Genomic DNA, 22,036 nt, shown 5'->3' on the forward strand with positions numbered 1-22,036 from the left:
TCATGAATTCGTTGGTATTTAATGATTAAATGATTTGGTCCTGCCTTCAAAAAAATAAATCATCTAAAAAAAGGAACAGAAAAACCAGAGTATCACTTCCATATAGGTCGTGACTCTGATAAAGCCCTTAGCAAATTTTCATCGTCATACCGCGACCCTAAAGAAGAAGGTGGCCGTTCGGGCGATGTGCTGTTATAGCTCAATCTTCTAGAGTATGTCAAGTTTGGAATGTTCATTTCGTTCAAAAGTGAGTTTGGTCTACCAATAACAGTGGCTGTGGAGCCAATTCTTGAACTATAATCACGAAAAGGATTATTCTGTCGACTATAAGGCGAAGATTGTATATCATTCTGGATGATATGGTGGTGATTGGTAGAATGAGGACTGTGATTTTGGTTTTGACCTTGTCTTTGACCTTGTATTTGACTCTGACTAGAGCCTCGGCTTCTACCTCTTTGCTTATAAGGTGATTGAAAAACCGGATGCGATGCATTGATTTCAGGGATCTTGGTGTATCCTCTTCTCTTAGTGATGACTGGGTAGCCATGTTGTATGTAATTTATAGATATTCTTGGTAATCTAGAAGGTTTTCTCACACTTGAATTGAGTATGTTTTCAAAGTAAACGTTCGCATCAAATGTTGCACACCTTTCTCTATTCAGTTTGGCATCAGCAACGTTTGAAGGTGCGGGTGGGCTACTTACTAAAGTTCTTTCCTCAATATCCTTGTTGTCAATCTTCAATGCTTCAAATGCGTCAACAAGCGTGCTTTTCAAATTTTTTCCTTGGGGTTTTACATCCTGCTCGTGATCAGCATTATGATTGTTGTCATCACCACCATTATCACCATCATTCTCTTCATCATTATCATCCTCATCACTATTATTAAAATTATTTATTTGATGAAATGCATTGTTTTTGTTCTTATGTTTGATCTTGATGTTCTTTTGAAAAAAATCAATCACTTTGTCCTTCTTTTGAACACTCAAAGGAATTGTGACAGTTTCAACATCAACATTGAAATCAATCCCCAACCCATTACTAATGGGCCTTTCGTTGTTTAATGAAGAGTTGCGCGATCCTATTTGGAAGGGCCGCAAGCCGCTACTCGTATTGCGTTTCGGTAGCTGAATGGTCCTGGTAGAGCTTTCGATGGACTCCGTTTTGGCTTTGCTTTGAGTTATTAGCTCATTAACTTCCATCCATCTTGGTTGAAGTGTTTCGTAAAACTGAGCGACAATACTGTCATCGGTGATGATGTTTTCTTGGATTGCCTTTTGAGTTAACTGTATGGAATTTGAACAAGCTTTATACTTGTCTCCAATTTCGTCGCCAGCTAAAGAGAGTGCCTCCGCACTCTTTGCCGTATCCAAGTGACCAAACAACTCAATTAATTTTCCACATTCATGCGTCGTCTGTGCTACTAAATAGTTGAACACTTCGTTCCAGGTGAGATCAATGGATTCGTGTTTCATTATTTTCATTTGCCCCTTAAGGAAATGCCATTTGTCCAACATTGTTTCGTATGCAAGCAAGACTTTTTCTTTGGAAACAATAAATGCAGAATGCGAGCAAAGTGTGTTGAACTCCTCAATCTTGGATGGAACAATGTCTAATGATATATTTAATGGGGAAACCTTTTCTTCAAGTAACAAGTACTCTTCATATATGTTCTCGTCTAAATCATTAAAGGTAGGTAACTTTATTGATTTTGATACGGATGGGGATTGGGGTGTACTTGTAGTTGCTGATATTATTGTATTGGAATTTGATGCCGAATTTGTGGAGTTGGAGATAAACATACCGGATGTAAAATTATGTACTTGCATTTTTGACACAATGGCATTCAAACTGAATTTAGGTAACACTTTTCTAGGACTAGTTAATTTGTAAGATCTTAATTGCACTACAATGTTTATGCAATCCTCAATTTCATCCTTCAAAGATTTGATCACCATATCCATTAGCTCATGGTAATTGATAGCAATGTCTAGATTTTTTTTGAGCATAATCAGTGATTTCTTTACATCAAGTAGTAAATCGCTCGATTCTTCAAATTTCCGTATTAGACTCTGATTTACTTGAATGTGCGGATCACCATCTGTATCATAATCTTGATTTTCAAGCAAAAACAATAGTCGTGATATGATTGAGTCGATGCTGTCCAAATTTCGTAGCAAATCAATTACAGAAAGTTTACCCTCCAAGTACCAAGGTAGCATTTCATCGATGTCTCTTGACACTTGGCTAATTTTGTTGGCCGTGGAGACCAAATCATTTAGATAAAGGATTATGTCATCCAAGATTTTGTTGATTTTAAATATGTCGTGCTGCAGTAGCTGCACCAGTAACCTCTGGTTAGGTGCGGTGATGTTTATTAGCTCATCAAAAAACGAAAAGTTTGGAACTGAATTGAGCAAATAAGATAGTTTAACAGTAGTTGATCTTCCAGTAACTGAAGTCATCCTAGCATTTTATAACTAAGATTGTAAATAAATGAGGATATTTTGGTTTGTAATGCTGTATTGATAAAAATCTGGATGAATGTGAAAGCTTCTGGATTTATAAACAAAGCAAATGTATTTATTGCTAGATAGATCGATAGGTAACAGTACAACAACAACAACAACAACAACAACAAGAAGAAGGTATGTTTTAATAGTGTTTTTCTTCCTGTTTTCTATTCTTTTTCTTTTTCTTTGCTTAATAAAATATCTTGTATATATTGCTTTAAAAAGCTTGAGGTTCTTCAAAAAAATAAACCTCTTATTATCTCCTTTGAAAATACTGATCTTTCAATGGATTGAATCGTTGTTGATTGCAACAAGATTAATTGAATTTGATACAAGAAAAGAAAACAAATAGAAACAAATAGTAAAGCCGCTGTCCTTGGGGCGTCTCGCGAGACTTTTGTTTTCCTTTGTCTTTTATGTATATTCTCTTCTTCCTCCTTTTTTTGACTAAACATTATAAAGTGACACAGACACGATATAGATATATAAATATCAGAAAGAAAAAACGGAAAGAATTGAATGAGAAAAGTGTCTCAAAATTTAATAGTGTCATAAGCCTATTTTTGACGACACTGATGTGAGTTTGTATCTAAAGAGCAAATTGTTACACAAAACCACATCTGTAATTTTCCAAAAATCAAACCAGGAGATGAGTATTGTGATTGAAAGTAGTAATACCCAGCTCATACCTGCCCCCTCTCTAGCATACCACTTGTACATCAATAACAACTACTACAAAGAAAAAAGAAATGGGCAAGGCACCAAATAAGAAGTTCTCAAGTAAATCAAACCCTACTGGGGCAACTGTTGCTGCTGATAAGCATCTTAATTCCGTCTTCAAGTTCAACACCAACCTTGGTCAGCATATTCTTAAAAACCCATTAGTGGCACAAGGGATCGTAGACAAGGCACAAATAAGACCCAGTGATGTTGTTCTAGAAGTTGGTCCTGGTACTGGTAACTTGACTGTGCGAATATTAGAACAGGCAAGGAAAGTTATTGCCTCCGAAATGGATCCTCGTATGGCAGCTGAGTTGACGAAAAGAGTTCACGGAACGCCACAAGAAAAGAAATTGGAGATTCTTTTAGGTGATTTTATGAAGACAGAGTTGCCATATTTCGATATATGTATTTCCAATACTCCATATCAAATTTCATCCCCATTGGTATTCAAACTATTGAATCAGCCCAATCCACCAAGAGTCTCGATCTTGATGTTCCAGCGAGAGTTTGCCATGAGATTGGTATCAAGACCAGGTGACGAATTATATTGTCGTTTATCTGCCAACGTGCAAATGTGGGCAAATGTGACACATATTATGAAGGTTGGTAAGAATAATTTTAGGCCCCCACCAAAAGTCGAGTCTAGTGTTGTTAGAATCGAGATCAAGAATCCTCGTCCAAATATTGATTTCAACGAGTGGGATGGTCTATTAAGAATTGTGTTTGTGAGGAAAAACAAAACCATTGCTGCCGGATTCAAAAGTCTGAATGTGATTGATATCTTAGAAAAAAATTACAAGACATGGCTTGCCACTCAGGCAGGTATTGAGGGACTGCAGGAAGACGCAACAATGATTGTTGATGATAAAGCAGGATTGAAGGATGTGGTGAAACAAAAGATTGAGAAAGTATTGACCGAAACCGGATTCTCCGACAAGAGGGCTGGAAAACTAGATCAAACTGATTTCTTGAAATTGCTTTACGCTTTCCACCAGGTTGGATTGCACTTTGCATAGGTAAAAAATAGAGGGTAAATTAAATAAAAAAAAAACAAAAAAAAAGGAAAGAAACAGAGATATTTTACATTCGATTACTACTGTTATTACTGTTATTACTGTTATTTTAAACATTATTAATATTATCAACATGATTATTGTTGTGCAATTTTATCCTGTATCTTGTACTCTATATTCTTTAAGTTCTATTAGCCACAATATAATTTGAATCCGTTTAATTTTTTGAAATTTTCTTTTTGATTTTTTTTTTTTTATTTCTATCAAAAATCTATCTCCGTTTTGAAGTCTTTGCTGTAGGGTCCTTTTCAATCACTTCGCCAACACCGCCCATTTCCTCCAAATTGTCTTCAGCAACAGACACAGCCTCTCTTCTTTCCCAAAACCTATCCTCACAAAGTTCAAAAGCAACCTTCTTCAAATATTTACCACGCGCTTCCCTATGACTTGAAATAGACCATTCCAAAAACTGTGCGCCTGTACGAACATAGAAAGCACGCAACGATTCAAATGGTTTGGGATGTGGTAACCATGGTCTGGCATCGGGGAACTCATCAACTTCTTCCAGGATATCTTCTTCCTCTTCTTCCTCTTCTCCCTCTTCTTCATTTTGCCCGTTTTCAATTTCGTTCTCATACTCATTTCCATCATCATCATCATCATCATCATCATCGTCGTCATCATCACCCTCATCGTCCTCTTCATCTGAATCTTCCTCAATAGCCCTGTCTAATTCTGACAAGTCTTCCCAAAGTACTTTTACACCGTCCAATTTACCCAAATCAATAGCATAAAAGGAATCAAGATTAAATTCCTCTTCGCCTCGCTCGTATATACCTCCAAATATGTACAACACATCATCAACCACACATGTTGTAGCATTGAATCTTGGATGTGGTAATTGATTCATTATTGGGTACTCAACAGCATCTTTTTTCTCAGCATCATCAGCATCACCATCGTTGTCATTGGCTGATTGCCCATTCTTTGAAATATCCTTTTCATTCTCATCGTCGTCATTCAAATTTGCTTTGGCCAATATCGAGTTCAAAATATCTTCCAAATCTTCATCTCTGCTCTTTTCTTTTATTGCTTCTTTCTTCTTCCTCTGAGGTCTTAATGATAAATTGTACCATCTATTATTTTCAATGTGGTACGAATACAACTGGTTATAGAATTCTGAGTCCAACTGCTCTTCACTTTCTTCAAAATCATAAACACCACCAAATAATATTCCTCTATTCTTATGATAAACCAAAGAACAACCTACACGAGGTGATGGTAATTGGCCCTGTTTCTTTCTTCTCTCAAACCTGATACCCTTTGGATCACTTTTCATCTTCAACACCCAACAATCGTTCAACACTTTACCCTTTTGTAGACCCTTTTTGGCTTTTACTTTGGTATATCCACCATATAAAACTGCACCATCAGCACACGGGATAAAAGAGTGACCCGACCTAGCATCTGGAATAGGATGGTTTGGAGGAAATTCAACTTGTTGCCATTTAAACTCGGTAACGTCAAAGATCCACACATCATCCAAATACGTAGTCATTGTCCCCAAATCTCGAAACCCACCATGCATAATGATATAGTTTTTCCACACTGCTAATCTATGTCCAGATCTTGCAGATGGACCCTTTTTCTGATCGAGTTTTTGCCATTCCTTGGTTTCAGCATCTAGAATCCAAGTATCTCCATAATGATAAAATGTAGATTGTTTAGGAGATGAAAATTCTCCACCAAACATTAACATGATCCCGGAAGGATGCGAGACCATTGCATGCGAGGAGCGCGGTAAAGGTGCATTTTTCGAAGTGATTTTACGCCATGTGTCATTATCGACTGAATATGTGTACAAGTCGTTATAAAAATGCGATGCTTTTCCATCATTGGTTTCACCACCAAACAAGATAATTTCTCGTTTATTATGGAGAGGAGAAGCCACCATAGTAGGATTGAGACGCTTTGTAGGGTGTTTCGCAAGTATTTCCACCTTGACCTCGTTGAATGCCTCTTGCTCCTTGGCGTAATTGGCCAAGATAGTGTCGATGTCATCATCATCATCTTCATCCTCATCTCCCCCTTGTTTTTTGGCGAGCTTCTTTCCCTTGAGCTCGGCCTTAGTAAGGTTCTTCTTTTGTTTCTCTGCAGCACGAGCCTTTTTGGCCTCTTTGCTTTTCTTATCCTTCTTTGCCATCTTTTTTTTTTGGATGTTCTATATTCTTTTCGATTGAAAGTTAACCTGAATATTGGAGAGGAAAAAAAAATATGGGACTTGTTCTAGAAAGGCTTGATGAAATGGCTGTGAAAAATAATCTTTGAGCATTATTGTGTCAAGGCAAATGAAAAAAAAAAAAAATATTAAAAAAAAATATTAATTATTAAAAAAAAATAAAAACATTAAGGAAAAAATCACATATAAATTGGTTTTTAAAGGAAGGCCGCGATCTCAAATCCGGAGATCACAACAACAATCTCAATAAACACATAAATCGTACTAGTCATAATAACTGATCAAAACAATCATACTGGAAGTAAGGTTTCCATATTATACCATACCCGTGATACATACTAGCTGGTTTGTAAACCAATTTTTTTTCTCACAGCATATATATTTTCAATTATCAACAGTCAAAAAAAAAACCACACAATGTCATCCAATGATTATTTTACAAAACAAAGAGATCTACTTCTACAAGATATAACAAATAACTTGACCCAAGTCCATAAGAACCTTGAAACACTTAATAGGTCAATGAATGAATCGGTACAGATTGGAAAAGAGTTTGATGATGTGGGAAGGTTATGGAGTGTGTTTTATGATGGAATGAATGAATTAAAGGAGAGGCAACTCGAACAAAACAAGAATGCGTCCCAGACTCATCAAGAAGAAGAAGAAGATGACGATTAAATGTTATAATACTTTCTGAAACACATCACAATTGATCTGGTGTGTTTTTTTTCTTATATATCTCATTTCAATTATTGTCCATACTTGATGCTTTGAAAGCCGAGGTTTATGTGCTGTCACAATAATTTGATAAAGGAACAGAATTAAAAGAATGGAAATGGAAGCAAATGAAATGGAAACAAAATGAAAAAGGAAGCAAAGAAAAACAAAGAATAATAAAAATTATCCAAATTAGAGATTGTCACTGACGGTTACTGAATTAAAGGAACACACAACATTGACAACAACCAGAGGTGTGGTAATGTGTAAACATCCGAGCACTGTTTCAATGGGCCAACAACTCTTCTTTTTTTTTTGTGTGTATGTATGTTGTTTCCAATATTTTGTTCTTGGTTGAATGATATAAAAGAAAGATTAGCTTTTAGTTCTATGACCAATTCTGTATTGCAAAGTATATGCAACCAATACAGCCATTCAATAAGGAGACCAGTTACTTATATTTAGATGCTGGACAAGGGTATCTACAAATAGAGTCTATATGTTCACTAGGTTTTCTTTTCTTTTTTTTTTCTTTCAATAAAACAAGAAAGAATAAATTACTTTTAGTAGTCTACAAAAGAATGCTTCATGTGAGAAAAACTTTTAAATTTTTTTAGCTCTTTACTCTATTCACTATACTAGTAATACTGTGTTAAAACTGTGGTCAAACTGGGTTTAAACTGCCCTTTGAAGCAATTGGGTGCGGAACATCTGCTTAGAAACACTTGTGGTGAACGATGGATGGTCCAGATTCGTCATACTCTTGTTTTGAGATCCACATTTGTTGGAAAGTGGACAATGAAGCCAAGATGGAACCACCGATCCAGACAGAGTATTTTCTTTCTGGAGGAGCAATGATTTTGACCTTCATTGAAGATGGAGCCAAAGCGGTAATTTCCTTTTGCATACGTTCTGCAATACCTGGGAACATAGTAGTACCACCAGACATAACAATGTTACCGTACAATTCCTTTCTAACATCAAGGTCACACTTCATGATGGAGTTGTAAGTGGTTTGGTCAATACCAGCAGCTTCCAATCCCAAGTCGGCTGGACGGAACAAGGCTTCAGGAGTTCTGAATCTCTCGTTACCAATGGTAATGACTTGACCATCTGGCAATTCGTATGATTTCTCGATAGCCGATGATTGTGATGAGGTTTGCATTTCTTGTTCAAAGTCCAAAGCAACATAACACAATCTTTCCTTGATGTCTCTAACAATTTCTCTTTCAGCAGTAGTGGAGAAAGCGTAACCACGTTCGGACAAGATCTTCATCAAGTAGTCGGTCAAGTCTCTACCAGCCAAGTCAATTCTCAAGATACCGTGTGGCAAGGAGAAACCGGCGTAGATTGGGACAACGTGGGTAACACCGTCACCCGAGTCCAAAACAATACCAGTAGTTCTACCAGAGGAGTACAATGACAAGACGGCTTGGATAGAAACGTAAAAGGCTGGAACGTTAAAAGTTTCAAACATGATTTGGGTCATCTTTTCTCTGTTTGATTTAGGGTTCATTGGAGCCTCGGTCAAAAGGACTGGGTGTTCTTCTGGAGCAACTCTCAATTCATTGTAAAAAGTGTGGTGCCAGATTTTTTCCATATCGTCCCAGTTGGAGACAATACCGTGTTCAATTGGGTATCTCAAGGTCAAGATACCTCTCTTGGATTGAGCCTCGTCACCAACGTAGGAGTCCTTTTGGCCCATACCAACCATGATACCTTGGTGTCTTGGTCTACCAACGATTGATGGAAAGACGGCTCTTGGAGCGTCATCACCAGCAAAACCGGCTTTACACATACCGGAACCGTTATCGATAACCAATGCAGCTACTTCTTCTATACCCATGGTTAGTAAATCTATCGATTAAAAAAATGTAAAATGTAAAAATGTGAAAATGTAGAAATGTAAAAATTAAAATTCCCCTTAACCCTTCTGCACAGTATTATATTAATCAAGCCCGATCATTATAGTGTATACCATTTTGTTTTTGTTTTTGTTTTATTTTTCATTCTGGCCATGTCTCGACACTTGTGAAGAAGAAGAAAAAAAAAAGAACAAGAGCAAGACAAAAGGTAAAACCAAGAAATAAATAGTATAAGCAAAACTTAAACAAAAAGGAAAGACAATAGAGTCCAATAGTAGATTGGATAGTGTTTGTTGTTGAATTGATATGAAGGCAAATTGGGGTTATGGGGTGAGCAACGATTGGATGAAAATGTGGCAATCACTCACTCACTTAATCAATCAATCAATCAATCAATCAATCAATCAAATTGAGTTTCATCGGTGTCGACGTAAACATACCTCCGTCCATTTTGAATCTATGTTGTTATAAGTATGAGGAAAAGTTGGGGGGGTGTTAGATGTAAAAAATGAAAAGTATCGAAATGAAAAAAAAAATGAGCGAAAGAAAGGGATATGGTAATTTAACTAGGGAGAAAGAAAAAGGTGTTGAACGTGGATGGAATACGAGAGAGAGTGGGCGAGAGTGAGAGAGTGAGAGAGAGAGTGTGTGTGAGCGTAGGAGAGATTGAGATTGAGTGAACGAATGTGAGAGACTGAGATTTGTTGTTGATTTTTTTATTTTAATTTTTATTTTTTTTAATTGTTTATTTTTTTGTCAGCGATTCCAAACTGCTACCAGAAAAGAAAAAAATTTTAAACCAAAAAAAAAAATTAAATAAAAGATTAAAAGGAGGAGCGCACATACATAGATACATACATTAATATTGGGGAATTAGTGGTCCATACTGCTAGCACTACTCTAACAACCAGTACACGAGTGGCACTGGTAGGAGAGAAAAAGACAAAGAGAAAGACAAAGACAAAGAAAAGTATGCGCAATTAGATTTAAAGTGTTTCGTTGGCAAATAAAATAAAAAATAAAATATAAAATAAATTTCAAAAATAAAAATAGAATAGTGTCTCACGGTTAAAGATTACTTGTCAACTTACTACTGGTGTATGGATGTGATTTGATAGTGATGCAATCAATGATCCGTGTCCACTACAAGAAATCGAAAATTGAAAAAAAAAAAAAAAGATAATAACAAAAATATACATATAAATATATATATAGCAAAGTGATAGAAAAATACATCTACATAGATAAAGGTATAGAGATAGAGAGAAAGAGTGTGTGTGTATGTGTGTATGTGTGAATTACACTAATGTCGGCTATTTTTCAAGCGACAAATGAAAGATAAAGTGCAAGTGGCGATGTTGGTGGAGGAGGAAGGTGGTGGTGACGGTAGTTTTGATGATTGTAGGAAAAAGTGGTCATCCACCACTCGTCCTCTGTCATTCATCTTTTGACCAACAACAGTATTTCTTTCAGCCGATCTAATACCCATCGAAACTTGTTAACAATCGATTACTATTATATTGATTGCACAATTAAAACTTCAAACGCAAAATCCAATACAAAAAAAAAACAAAAATTAAAAAAAAGGAGAAGAGAACCAAAATGAAAGAATGGAAAGAATGGAAAAGGAAATGAAAAAAAAAATGTCGGCTATGTTTTGTTTGTACTTTTATGAATTACTCTGTTATTAGTTTTTGGTTTTGTGTTATGTTGTGTTTTGTATACTTTGTATGGTGTACTTTGTATGCTCTTTATTTTTTTTTCTTCTTGTATGAGAAATTTCGTCGACATTTTCTTCCCCTCTGTCTCTCCCCTTCTGTCTTGGGCTCGTCTCAATCGATTTTGGTGGCACAAAGATCAAGACTTCAATTGTTGCAAATACAAAAGAAAAAGAAGAGGACAGACAAGAAAGCAGAAGCAATTGAATATCGCTTATGGTGTAGAGGAAATATCGTATCAATATATATATATATATATATAGCACATTCTTTTAACCATTTTAAGGGTAATGTGAATTGTACAATCTACGTTATTCTTGGAGCTGTTTCTGAAAACTAGCAACCCGTAAATTTTGTTCTATCCTAGCAAAGAATAGTAAAGGTGTAAAACTCTTTTGTCTTGTATTTCTATAGCTATGACCATCATCAAGTTAAAAAAAGGTTGTATACTGTCCCACACACAAGCAATAAGAAAGGATCTATTGGATCGGATGCTATCATATATATATATATATATATATATATAAATTACACGGTTTCAAGGTGACAATATTACTATAACCTGGTTTACGGCAAAAGCAATGGTGGATGCGGTGCGAGATAAAGAAAAAAAAAAACAAGACATGACAAATCAAGACAATAATGTGTGACTTGCGACAAAAATAAATAAATATTATTCTTAACACCGATACAGTTAAATGGAGAGAGGGGGAGGAGCAGGAGAGTACACTAACAAAGAACAAAGGCACTTAAAGATCACTTTTAATCACGAGCCATCAACCATCAATCATCAAGCAATACTTGTCATTCTTCAGAGACATAACACATTGACTCTCAATCAAATAGTACATATTATTATATTGTCACAGACTCCATATCCAGCCTGTTGAGCTATATTTTTCAAACAAGTAAAACGAAAACAGGAATAGCATTAGGCATAAGAACAGAGACAGCAATAGAAAAGGAAGATTAGGAAAAAGAAGAAAAAGGCAAAAGGCAAAAGACCCCAATAATTCCAATTACAGTATCATCTACATCAATCCATAATGTCATCTTCAGTACCATATGATCCATATATCCCCAATCAAACAACGGGAGAGCAGTCCAACTCAAGGACAGCCGCCATCCAAGCAGTATGTTTTACAACATATTTAATTTAAATGAATAGGAAAGCCAAAAAAAAAAAAATAGATTGACTATCCATTACTATACGCATTAGACTTCAATACTAACAAAACAATGTTTGTTTGTCTTTTTTTCTAGCAAATTGATGACACAGTAGGAATCATGAGAGACAACATCAACAAAGTTGCCGAGAGAGGTGAAAGGTTAGACTCAATCGAGAACAAAACTGATAATTTGGCCATCAGTGCCCAAGGTTTCAGAAGAGGCGCCAACAGAGTCAGAAAAGATATGTGGTGGAAAGACTTTAAAATGAGAATGTGCCTCATTCTTGGAGTTATCATTGTCATCATTGTCATTGTCGTGCCCATTGCTGTACACTTTAGTTAAAGTAAAAGTGATGAAAGAATTATAAAAAGAAAGAAACCAAGAAAGAGGGTACTAAAGCTATAGGTTTGGTGTCATTACTATTGTGTACCTCATTTTGTTTTTCATCTTCATACTTACATTCCAGGTTATATACGGTGCTTTATTCAAATTTTCATGTTTTCTTTTTTTTTTTTGTTTGTCTATGTTGTTTGTTTTTTTGGTTCTATTAAGTTTCTTTAGTTGTTGAAGATTATTAAACACGTAGAAAGACATCTCTGACTGATAACCTCTTATGAGTATTGATGAGAATTTGAATTTGAATGAAATTAAGAAGAAACAGACTGTGTGAAACAAGATGAATACACGATAAGGATTCAAAATGAATCGAAATTGGGTCTGCACAAGATCATGTGAGTTTACTAGTGCTTCACACACACACACACTCTCTCTCTCTTACACACACACACACACACACACACTCTCTCTCTCTCTCTCTCTCTCTCTCTCTCTCTCTCTCTCTCTCACCCCTCCTCCTCACTTTAGTAAAAAGAAGTCAAAATTTCTAGAACCACTATTCAGGGAACGAAAAGAAAAACTACAACAAATTGCGGAGGAGTCGCTCACGTCAGAATACAAAACTTCGACTTCTTTCGCTTGCTAATTCTTCTCTTACTCAACTCTCTCAACCAATTCTTTTTTTTATCTTTTTAAACCTTTGAATATCGAGCCCCACATTGCTCCTCCTATCAGCTTCATCAACACCCAAATCATACTCATTTCTATTAACAAGACCTTTTTTTTTTGTCTTTATTGTTCTTGTTACTTAATTGCCCAACTACCCAAGGAAGTTACTACCGTTCACAGTCAAGCATAAAAAAAAAAAACAGAAACCCTTTTCTTTTCATTTTATTATTAATTTCCAAAGAATGTTTAGACAATTACTTAGACCAGCCTCCGCATCACTTGCTCGTACCCTCATTAGACCATCTGTTTGTCCATCCCCACAAACACTTCGTTGTTTCACCACCACTAGATTCAACTTGGCTAAAATTGACACCCAATCACAAGCATACCCATACTTACACGAACAAACCCCAGTTGCTGAAAAGTTCACTGAAGAACACGAATATGTCAAATTATACGAAGATGACTCTGCACTCGTCGGTATTACTTTATACGCCGCCGATGCTTTAGGCGATGTCACCTATGTCGAATTACCGGAATTGGGAGAGACTGTGGAAAAGGGAGACAAGATTGGTGCAGTAGAGAGTGTTAAGGCATCAAGTGAAATTTACTCACCAGTATCCGGTGAAGTTATTGGCGTTAATTTGAACTTGGAAAGCGAGCCAGGTTTGATCAATGAAGACCCATCAGTCGAAGGATGGATTGCACAGATCAAAGTTAGCAACAGAGAAGAAGTGTTGGAGAATGCCGAATTGATGGATAAAGAAGTTTACGAGAAGTCCTTAAAGGAATAGATGATTGGTGTACCTCAATCTTTTGTTTTACTATATAAACAATGGAAACAAAATAATATATGTATCATATCATTTTAAAAAAAAAAAGAAACAATGAATGAATGGATGAAAATAACAAGCATAAAATACACAGTATCATACTAAGAAAATTAACAAAATAGTTCTACAGACTCGCTTTGCTAATTCCAATATCTAAAAAAGATTACTATTTGATCTCTATTCTAAAGTATGTGTAACTATATTTCACTTATTTATATATATATTTATGAGTATATTTTCATAAATTTGTATATGATGGTTGTCTGACTTCTTCTACAAGTCCAATTTTGACTTTGTGCCCTTTATCACACCAAGAACTGATTTAGGTACATACTTTGGAATAAAATTGTCTTCATGCAACATCTCAAAACTCTCTGTTGCATCTCTTCCGGCAAAGTTGAGGATTGACTGTGCACCACCAGGGTGACTCTCAAGGAAAGAAGACAAATCAACAACAACATTCTGGATTATACACCAACAATCGTCAGGCTTGTTATGCTTAGCTACTTCTTCTGGAGTAAATTCCTTATCAGGAATCGCAAAAGCCGATGCACTACCTTTCTTGGAGCTTTCCTTTTTCTGGTTGGAATTAGAATCTTTGCTCGTAGTTTTTGAGTCAGACTTAGCTTCTGATAAAGCCAGCTTATCACCTGATCCTTCGTTATTCATATCGATAATAATTTTGCCATTTTGTGGGTCAATGTGTAAATTGATCATATTTAATCTGTTATTAGCACTGCTTTGGCTGACTCCATTGCCTCCAATACCACCACTGGTACTTAATTTATGCAAAGCATAACTAGAAGCTTGATCTGCAGAAAGTCTACCGTAAACAACACACGCCAAAAGAGAAGAACCACCCAATCTATTGTGGCCGTGAACACCTCCAGCAACTTCACCAGCGGCATACAACCCTTCAAATGGCTCACCGTCTTCTTTATCGGTCAAGACTTGTGCCTTATCGTTGATCTTCACTCCACCCATAGTGAAATGCAAAACACGTGTAATAAACGAGACATGGTACTTGCCATCTGACTTGTACTCAAACGGTGTTGCTGGAAAATACTTTTTGCCAAATGGATCCTCAATCTCACCCTTTGCTGCCTTATTATATGTATCTAATTGACTCTTCAAGTCATCTTCGCTACACCCAATCTCTTCGCACAATTGCTTACCAGTAACTGTTCTCATAAGATTTCTTTGTGTGTAGTGTTTGATATGGAATGCCAAATTCTTTTCAGATTCTTCGCTCAAAACCAACCTAATAGGTCCATTTCCAGCCTTGTTTTGTTTCTCCATCTCGCCAGAGACCCAATCCCTTGTTCCCAATTCATCAACAAATCTTTCACCTTTACCATTCAACATTATTCCACCTTCACCTCGCAATGCTTCTGCACCTAGAAATAAGAATCTTGGTTGTTTCTTCCCGGCAATCACATCCTTGTCGTGGTAATCAATTAACCCAGTGGGGTGCACCTGAACTTTATCCATATCAATTCCAACACCGTGGTTTTTCATAATAATCTTTTGGCCATCACCTGTAGCATGGTTACCATTAGTAGTAGGCAAATCAATGATATCCGGTCTATACTTACGCAACAAACTATTCTTTGTGAAATCTGCAGCATATCCACCTGTTGCCATAATCACTGGTCCATATACATCCGACTTTGTCTTGTCTTGTAAATTCTTGTACTTTACACCAACAACTTTGGTATCTTCTCCATCAGCCTTAATCAAGTCAACCACCTGACAATTTTTCAAGATCGCAACACGTTCAGGCTCATCCTCGCTCAAACTCTCCAACTTTTCCAATAACTTGTAAGTTATGGCCATACCGGGGAATTTCGAGTCGTGGCCACGATGTGTTCTAGGTTGCGAATGTCCACCTAATCGAGAGACAACAGAGAGGTCTAACCCAAATACTTCCTGAAGCCAGTGAACTGCGTCAGCAGATTGGTAAGTGAGAACTTTTATCAAATCAGGATTGGCTCGATCCTTAGCCGTCTTTAGCGTGTCCTGGTAAAACTGTTCTACTGAATCCTTGATATTGAGATTCACTTGGGTACGTGTTAATGCACCATTGATACCGGAAGTAGCTTTACCACTATTACCGGAAAGAAAACCCTGCTTATCAATAAGAACAACATTGGCACCACGTAAGTAAGCTTGATGAGCAGCTGATAGACCAGCAAGACCACCACCAACAATGATGATTGGATTTTGTGGGAGTTCAGACATTATTTAGTATTTTTTTTTTATAAATAAAATAGGGAGTTGGTAATAGAATGATTGAAATAACGTTTAAGGATCTTGTTCTGTTTGGTTCAATGTTGAATTGTTTATGTTGCTCTTACTTGAAGAACTAGATGTATATATATATATATATATATATATATCTTTACATTGACAAATATGTAATATTGTCTGAAGTTCTTATCTGATTACCTTATAATTGTCCGTGATTGGGGGAGATTCCGCTTGGAGAGAGAGAGAACAAAAAAAGTGTCTGAAAATGTAAAAATATAAAGAGATGGGGACGCTATTAAACAAAAGTGTCAGACACAAACTTTTTTTTATATTATTTATTTTTTTCTTTGTCTCGATTTGTTGTGGGGAAGTAATTTAGGGGGTAGCCAAATATTTCATTTTTATGTCTGTTTTTGAGGAAATCAGACATTTTTTTTTTCTTTTTTTTTTCTTTTTTTTTTACTTCTTTTTGCTATTTAATAATCGATATCGAGTTTAGTGCTCTCGATATTGTCACAAAAGAGTATGTTTGAAAAGTGGGTAAACTGAGTGGGGGAAAGTCTCCAACTAGAGAAGAATTTCTCCACACCGAGTAGCGAACAATGCCGCTCCTAATTAGTCTGGTATGGGGTTCATTATTGACCCCCCCCTCCTCCCTTCCCAGAAGAAAAACAGGTGATAAAATGCATATCTACAAAATGGTAAAATACCAAGCTGCTTATAAACTATAGGTTTGTTTTCCCCCTCTAAACCGTTTACTTGACAAAACTTAAAAAGTAAAAAGGAAAATAGTGCATAAATGGACAAATGAAAAGAAAAGTGGAAATTGGAAAAATAGAAAGATATTCAAAAAGATGGCGGCTTTGAAATCGCCACATCTTTTTCGCTAGACAAAGATCCGACACAAATAGCAGGTAGCAAGTATATTGTGTAAACATATACCCGTGGAAACAAGTTAAACTACAAGTATTATATGCTGTGTTACTACAAATGTTGAAAAGGATTATCCTATTCAGCGCTTACTCTTTTCTACAAAACAATAACGCTTTTCATTTTGCAACATTAAATTTTATAAATAAACAGGTGTTTTCTTTTTTCAAAAAAACAAGTTAGAAAAAAAAAACTGAATAATAAATAAGCTATATACTTGTATCTTAGTGACTTTATATATATATATATATATATGTATGTATGTGTGTGTGTGTGTGTGCACCGGGCACAAACTCTTAAAGCTCATCTCTTCCTATCTAATGTGAAATATACTGGAAAGCAAAAGAAATGTCATTATAGTTGGCCTCATCGGCAACTAATGAATCCTCGTTACTCTTTAGCCTATCATGTTTGATATGATTCCAGGTAGTGGCATCACCATAAAGCATAGCTGGCGCCTTGATAGTTTGCCCTTTATCCTTGTGACACCTCTTACAGTTGTATGTATCATGTGTATCACATTCGGTATCTGGTTGGAAAAGAAACAACTGTCTCAAATTATCTGCACTAAAAAGCCTTTCAACATCCTCTTTCTCATCAACAACACATGAACTAAGCGACATTTTCATTGATTGACGCTGGAAAATCTTTTCTTCGATTGTTCCCGTAGAAATAAATCTATAGATAAAACAGTCCTTCTTTTGGCCATCTCTCCATACTCTGGCAAGTGCCTGTTGGTCAGAAGCAGGATTCCAGTCTGGATCAATGAGAACAAGACGATTGGCTCCAATAAGATTGATACCGCATCCACCAGCCTTTGACGATAAAAGGAATATAAACTCAGCTCCATCTGGATCGTTGAATCTATCAACCAATTTCTGACGCTTGTTAATATTCATCGTACCATCTAGTCTTAACGCACCATACTTTTTATATCGGCACATTTTTTCAATCAAATCTAATGTTTGTGTATAATTTGAAATGAGAACAATCTTATCGTTAGTCTCGCGCTTAATCTTGTGCAAGAATCGCTCCAATACTTGAAATTTCCCACTGAACCACGTTTGAATCTCTCGGTTTCTACCTCCCCCACCATGACCATGAATCGAAGAAACATAATCCTCGGGAATCAAGTCATCGCAACCTTCAATATCATCCGGTAAATTCAACAAATCGGGATGATTACACAACTTCTTTAACATACCAATCGCCTTAAGAGGCTGCGATCCTATTCCCTTTAACAATTTCTTGATCTCTGGCGAAGTAATGAAATGATGGTATAATTTCTTCTGCATAGGCGCTAAACCAGTAAATAGCACGTACTCGTATTTAACGGGCAAATACTTGGACAAGATATCATTTGTCCTTCTAATAATGAACTTGGAAACCAATTGCGATAGTTCGGACAATTTTTGATCACCCTTCTCACGCTCCTTATCGGTGGCATCGGCATCTCTGCCTCGCAATATTGCATTTTCAAAATTCCGTCTAAAATCATTTCTTGTACCCAAATACCCAGGATTGGCAAAATTAAGCAATGAAAAGTACTCAGATAAATCATTTTGAATGGGTGTACCAGATAATATCACTCTCCTCTCGCACCTCAAAGAGTTCAATGCTGTGAAAGTTAACGAGTCACCGTTTTTTAATCTGTGACCTTCATCAGCCAACATTAATCCAACTTCAGTACCGGCCAATTTGTCAACATTTCTTCTCAACGTCTCATACGATATAATCAACACTGGCCTCACGATATTCCTTCCCTGCGCGGTTGACCACTGTTGCAAAGCCAACCCCAAATCATTGGACTTTGTACTTTTCCCATCAACGGCAAGTGGTGTCAACACACCTTCACCCAACCATTTAACAATTTCATTGGCCCAATTTCTAACCAATGACGAAGGACAAACAATAATACATTTTTCAATCGTCCGCTTCCCTCTTGGCGATTGACGCAACAAGGTCCACATCAAAGTCAAGCATTGCAATGTCTTACCCAACCCCATTTCATCAGCCATTATACAGCCCTTAGCTCTAGGGTCTTGAAGACCAGCAGTACATCGATACAAAAATTTCACACCAGCAATTTGATGCGGTCTAAGGATCTTGGCCAATTTGGGATCAATAACAACAGGCACATTGGGGAATTTACGCATTTGTTCCTCGGGGTTAGTTACAATACCCAAGATCTCAGCCAATGATCTATGTGTCTTTCTCCTCTTTGCTGGTCGTTCTTCAATTCCAGAAGATTCAGATGATAACGGAGGAGAGCTCAGCAATGCTGCACCTGCAGCACTCTCAGTAGACGTGTCTGCCTCTTTATCCTTATCCTTCTCTTCTCCGTTCTCGTCTTCAATTTTGGGTATCACATCTACAGTAGGATCATACAACACTATAGCAAACTCACTCATTGGATCGTGTAAAGCCCTTGGTGGAAGAATTGGCCGAACCTTTGTGCCTAATGGCGGTGGCGGAACTGCTCTACTAATCATCTCCTCTCTTTTGGCATTATCTTTCTTGAATGGCACTGTAAATGATTTTTTGAATTTCGTTTCATTTTTAGCTAGATTATCTGAGTTTATCAAGGATCGTGGCAATAAAGCCCCAAATTTTTTCCTGCGTACAATTTCACCATTCTCATCAACTGTGTTGTCATCGTCATCCCGAACAAGTTCTATGTCGTCAACTGCATAGTTTGTATACTTTCTAGTAGACCGTACGGGCCGATGTGGTAATCCATTCGAAGAAGATAACATAGATGATGATGATGATGATGATGATGATGAGCCAAAACCTGGATCGGTTCCTGGACGCGTCTTAAATGGAACCTTGAATGCTCGTGCAAGACGTGCTGATGAGTCAGTAACCTTTGGTGGTCGCTTATCCTTTGGTACACCTGCACCGGAGCCAAGCGGCGTTGTAAATTCTTTTAAAGGCTTCCTTACTGCCATTATGATTCAGCTGTTGTCTGTTATTATAGAAGTGTGGCAAATCTTGTTGATGCTAACAGAAAGGATGAGAAAGTACAAAGACGCGCAGGTTCTATTATCAAACAATTCAAAAGGTTATTTTTATTTTTTTTGCTTTCTCTCTCTGTCTCTCTCTCTTTCTCTTTCTCAATCTTTTTTTCTCTGCTTTTGCTGCTTTAAAATGAAAAAATTGAAAATTGCATATACAAACAATTATTGTGGTTTCTTATCTGAGCCGCACATTGCTAAATTGATCTTTACCAGAATTTGCACATAAATACATGTACTTATATGTATCTATAGGTGTTTTCAAATAAATTTTCTTTGTTCGTAATCACAATTCACAATTGTTTTGATTCCATACAAATATACATTTCTCAATCTTTGAATAAATTTTAAAATGGATCAGATTCTAGCCAAGGCCTCAAACCAAGCTGTGTCTTTTGCTATCCGCTCGGGCATCTCCCTTGCCTCCGGCTATGCCATTAAGACAATCTCTACTTTTCTTTCACAGATCCCTGCTTCTGCACAACAACGAATTGAAAGTAAGAGGTTAAAACTCAAGACCAAGATTGATATTATTAATATTACACTTGACCTTATTAGACTTGCATCTGCTCGCGGAAATACTGTGCTTGAGCATACAATGGTGCTCATTGATGATCTAGATTTACAATTCACTGAGTTTGATCACAAAATTGATGAAATAACGAGAAACTTGACGGGTGGCAATGAGGAAAAGAGTATTGCAAAGGTGGAAAAGTATATGGCTGAATTGTTAGCTGAGATCAACGACGCAATACCCATATTAAATATGAGTTTGCTTACTTCTGGTGTTAATATGAATGGAAGTGTTGATTTCACAAGTAGTACTGCTGGGATATCACCAGGAAGATTATTGCAAGCTGCACAGTATATAACTACTGACAATAAGGAAAAAGGACAAAACCATGAACTTGGTGTGGTTGGTCCGGTCTTTGATTTGGTTACTTACACTATATTTTACAATCCAAGTCGATTGAAGTATGTCAATGATGGCAATAGTGGTGTAGTTGATGAGTTGAGCTATATTTCGTGGAAGGAGACATTTGCTCGCACTTCAGTAAAAATAATCTCGAAACGAGGCGAGGAAATCCAAAAGGGTAAGCTGAGTTTAAAGTATAGTTACTCATTAGAGATTAGAGAGGATTACAACGATGGCAGGTATCACGATGAAGATGATAAGCCCATTGTGAAAAAATATGACTTGAAGTCAATCCAATCGATGTTCTTTACTGCTTCAGGTAAACTCTTGCGTTTGGAGGGAAGAAATTCTCCGGTGTTAATTTTGAAGCTTGTTAATGAACAGAGTGACGAAGAATGGATAGCTTTTGGGGAATTGCACCATGGTGAGTTTGACGACGATGATGATGATGATGATGATGATGATGATGAAGAAGAAGAAGAAACCGATGGATCCAATAAGAAAAGTAAAGAAAGCAAGGTAAAAACGATAAAGAAAGAGAAAAAAACCAAACTCAATACGGTTTCTAAAGAAGCAATAAAAAATAGCTCCCTCTCGTTACTAGAGTATACACTTCGTCTCGCAAAGCTTCAACAGACTGAACAAGCCAGTATCCTTGACACTCCGGACGAAGTGTTGAAACTCTATTTGCATGATCAAACAACAACAAAAACAAACCTGGAACTACCCAAAACTTTGACTCATAAACACACGGAAGCAAATAAAGCACAACTCACTGAAGAGAAAATAAAGATGGACTCCAACATTCTGCGAATGAAACATCTAGCAATTGATTCTGAGGCATTATGAAAAGCGAAACAATACAATCAAACAAATGGTTTATAGTAAAAAAAAATTTGTACTTCCAACCTATTCTGGCTTGCTCTTCATTATCTACAAAAGAGTACATACATCTTAGTATGTTTCTAAAGAAGAAAAAAAAAATTCTAATATAATCTTGTTACATAGAAATTCAAAAACGAAAAGGAAAATAAAAATAAGAGAAAAAAAAAAAAGAATACAAGAATAAAACGTAGAAAGTAACTAATATGCTGTGTGTATTTGTCTATAGATATTTTATTTCTTTT

The 22,036-nt window shown here is 36.5% G+C and overlaps 9 protein-coding genes across 9 annotated transcripts; 4 read left to right on the forward strand and 5 right to left on the reverse strand. All coding sequences in view use genetic code 12, as the record gives it.

The window, feature by feature from the left end:
- Positions 1-92: 92 nt before the first annotated feature.
- KAR9 (karyogamy protein kar9) lies at positions 93-2,465 on the reverse strand (the record flags this gene model as incomplete). The annotated part of the gene is made up of 1 exon (XM_001525567.2): positions 93-2,465. One exon carries the CDS (start codon positions 2,463-2,465, stop codon positions 93-95), a length of 2,373 nt encoding a protein of 790 aa, XP_001525617.2.
- Positions 2,466-3,262: 797 nt separating this feature from the next.
- Positions 3,263-4,252, forward strand: DIM1_1 (Dimethyladenosine transferase; the record flags this gene model as incomplete). The annotated part of the gene is made up of 1 exon (XM_001525568.2): positions 3,263-4,252. The coding sequence occupies one exon, from the start codon at positions 3,263-3,265 to the stop codon at positions 4,250-4,252; it is 990 nt and encodes a 329-aa protein (XP_001525618.2).
- A 268-nt stretch (positions 4,253-4,520) lies between these two features.
- On the reverse strand, positions 4,521-6,452 carry KEL3 (Kelch repeat-containing protein 3; the record flags this gene model as incomplete). Its single annotated transcript, XM_001525569.2, has 1 exon — positions 4,521-6,452. The coding sequence occupies one exon, from the start codon at positions 6,450-6,452 to the stop codon at positions 4,521-4,523; it is 1,932 nt and encodes a 643-aa protein (XP_001525619.2).
- A 1,468-nt stretch (positions 6,453-7,920) lies between these two features.
- Positions 7,921-9,051, reverse strand: ACT1 (actin; the record flags this gene model as incomplete). The annotated part of the gene is made up of 1 exon (XM_001525571.1): positions 7,921-9,051. One exon carries the CDS (start codon positions 9,049-9,051, stop codon positions 7,921-7,923), a length of 1,131 nt encoding a protein of 376 aa, XP_001525621.1.
- A 2,783-nt stretch (positions 9,052-11,834) lies between these two features.
- On the forward strand, positions 11,835-12,300 carry SNC2 (Vesicle membrane receptor protein (v-SNARE); the record flags this gene model as incomplete). The annotated part of the gene is made up of 2 exons (XM_061119427.1): positions 11,835-11,921; positions 12,052-12,300. The coding sequence occupies 2 exons, from the start codon at positions 11,835-11,837 to the stop codon at positions 12,298-12,300; spliced, it is 336 nt and encodes a 111-aa protein (XP_060975410.1).
- Positions 12,301-13,205: 905 nt separating this feature from the next.
- Positions 13,206-13,757, forward strand: GCV3 (glycine cleavage system H-protein subunit; the record flags this gene model as incomplete). Its single annotated transcript, XM_001525573.2, has 1 exon — positions 13,206-13,757. The coding sequence occupies one exon, from the start codon at positions 13,206-13,208 to the stop codon at positions 13,755-13,757; it is 552 nt and encodes a 183-aa protein (XP_001525623.2).
- A 312-nt stretch (positions 13,758-14,069) lies between these two features.
- Positions 14,070-16,037, reverse strand: OSM2 (Osmotic growth protein; the record flags this gene model as incomplete). The annotated part of the gene is made up of 1 exon (XM_001525574.2): positions 14,070-16,037. One exon carries the CDS (start codon positions 16,035-16,037, stop codon positions 14,070-14,072), a length of 1,968 nt encoding a protein of 655 aa, XP_001525624.2.
- A 1,256-nt stretch (positions 16,038-17,293) lies between these two features.
- RAD54 (DNA-dependent ATPase protein rad54) lies at positions 17,294-19,927 on the reverse strand (the record flags this gene model as incomplete). Its single annotated transcript, XM_001525575.2, has 1 exon — positions 17,294-19,927. The coding sequence occupies one exon, from the start codon at positions 19,925-19,927 to the stop codon at positions 17,294-17,296; it is 2,634 nt and encodes an 877-aa protein (XP_001525625.2).
- A 418-nt stretch (positions 19,928-20,345) lies between these two features.
- YRB30 (Ran-specific GTPase-activating protein 30) lies at positions 20,346-21,758 on the forward strand (the record flags this gene model as incomplete). Its single annotated transcript, XM_001525576.2, has 1 exon — positions 20,346-21,758. The coding sequence occupies one exon, from the start codon at positions 20,346-20,348 to the stop codon at positions 21,756-21,758; it is 1,413 nt and encodes a 470-aa protein (XP_001525626.2).
- Between the last annotated feature and the right edge of the window lie 278 nt (positions 21,759-22,036).

The sequence above is a fragment of the Lodderomyces elongisporus genome, chromosome 3 (assembly GCF_030384665.1).
Source record: "Lodderomyces elongisporus chromosome 3, complete sequence".
In the NCBI taxonomy this organism is placed as follows: domain Eukaryota; kingdom Fungi; phylum Ascomycota; class Pichiomycetes; order Serinales; family Debaryomycetaceae; genus Lodderomyces; species Lodderomyces elongisporus.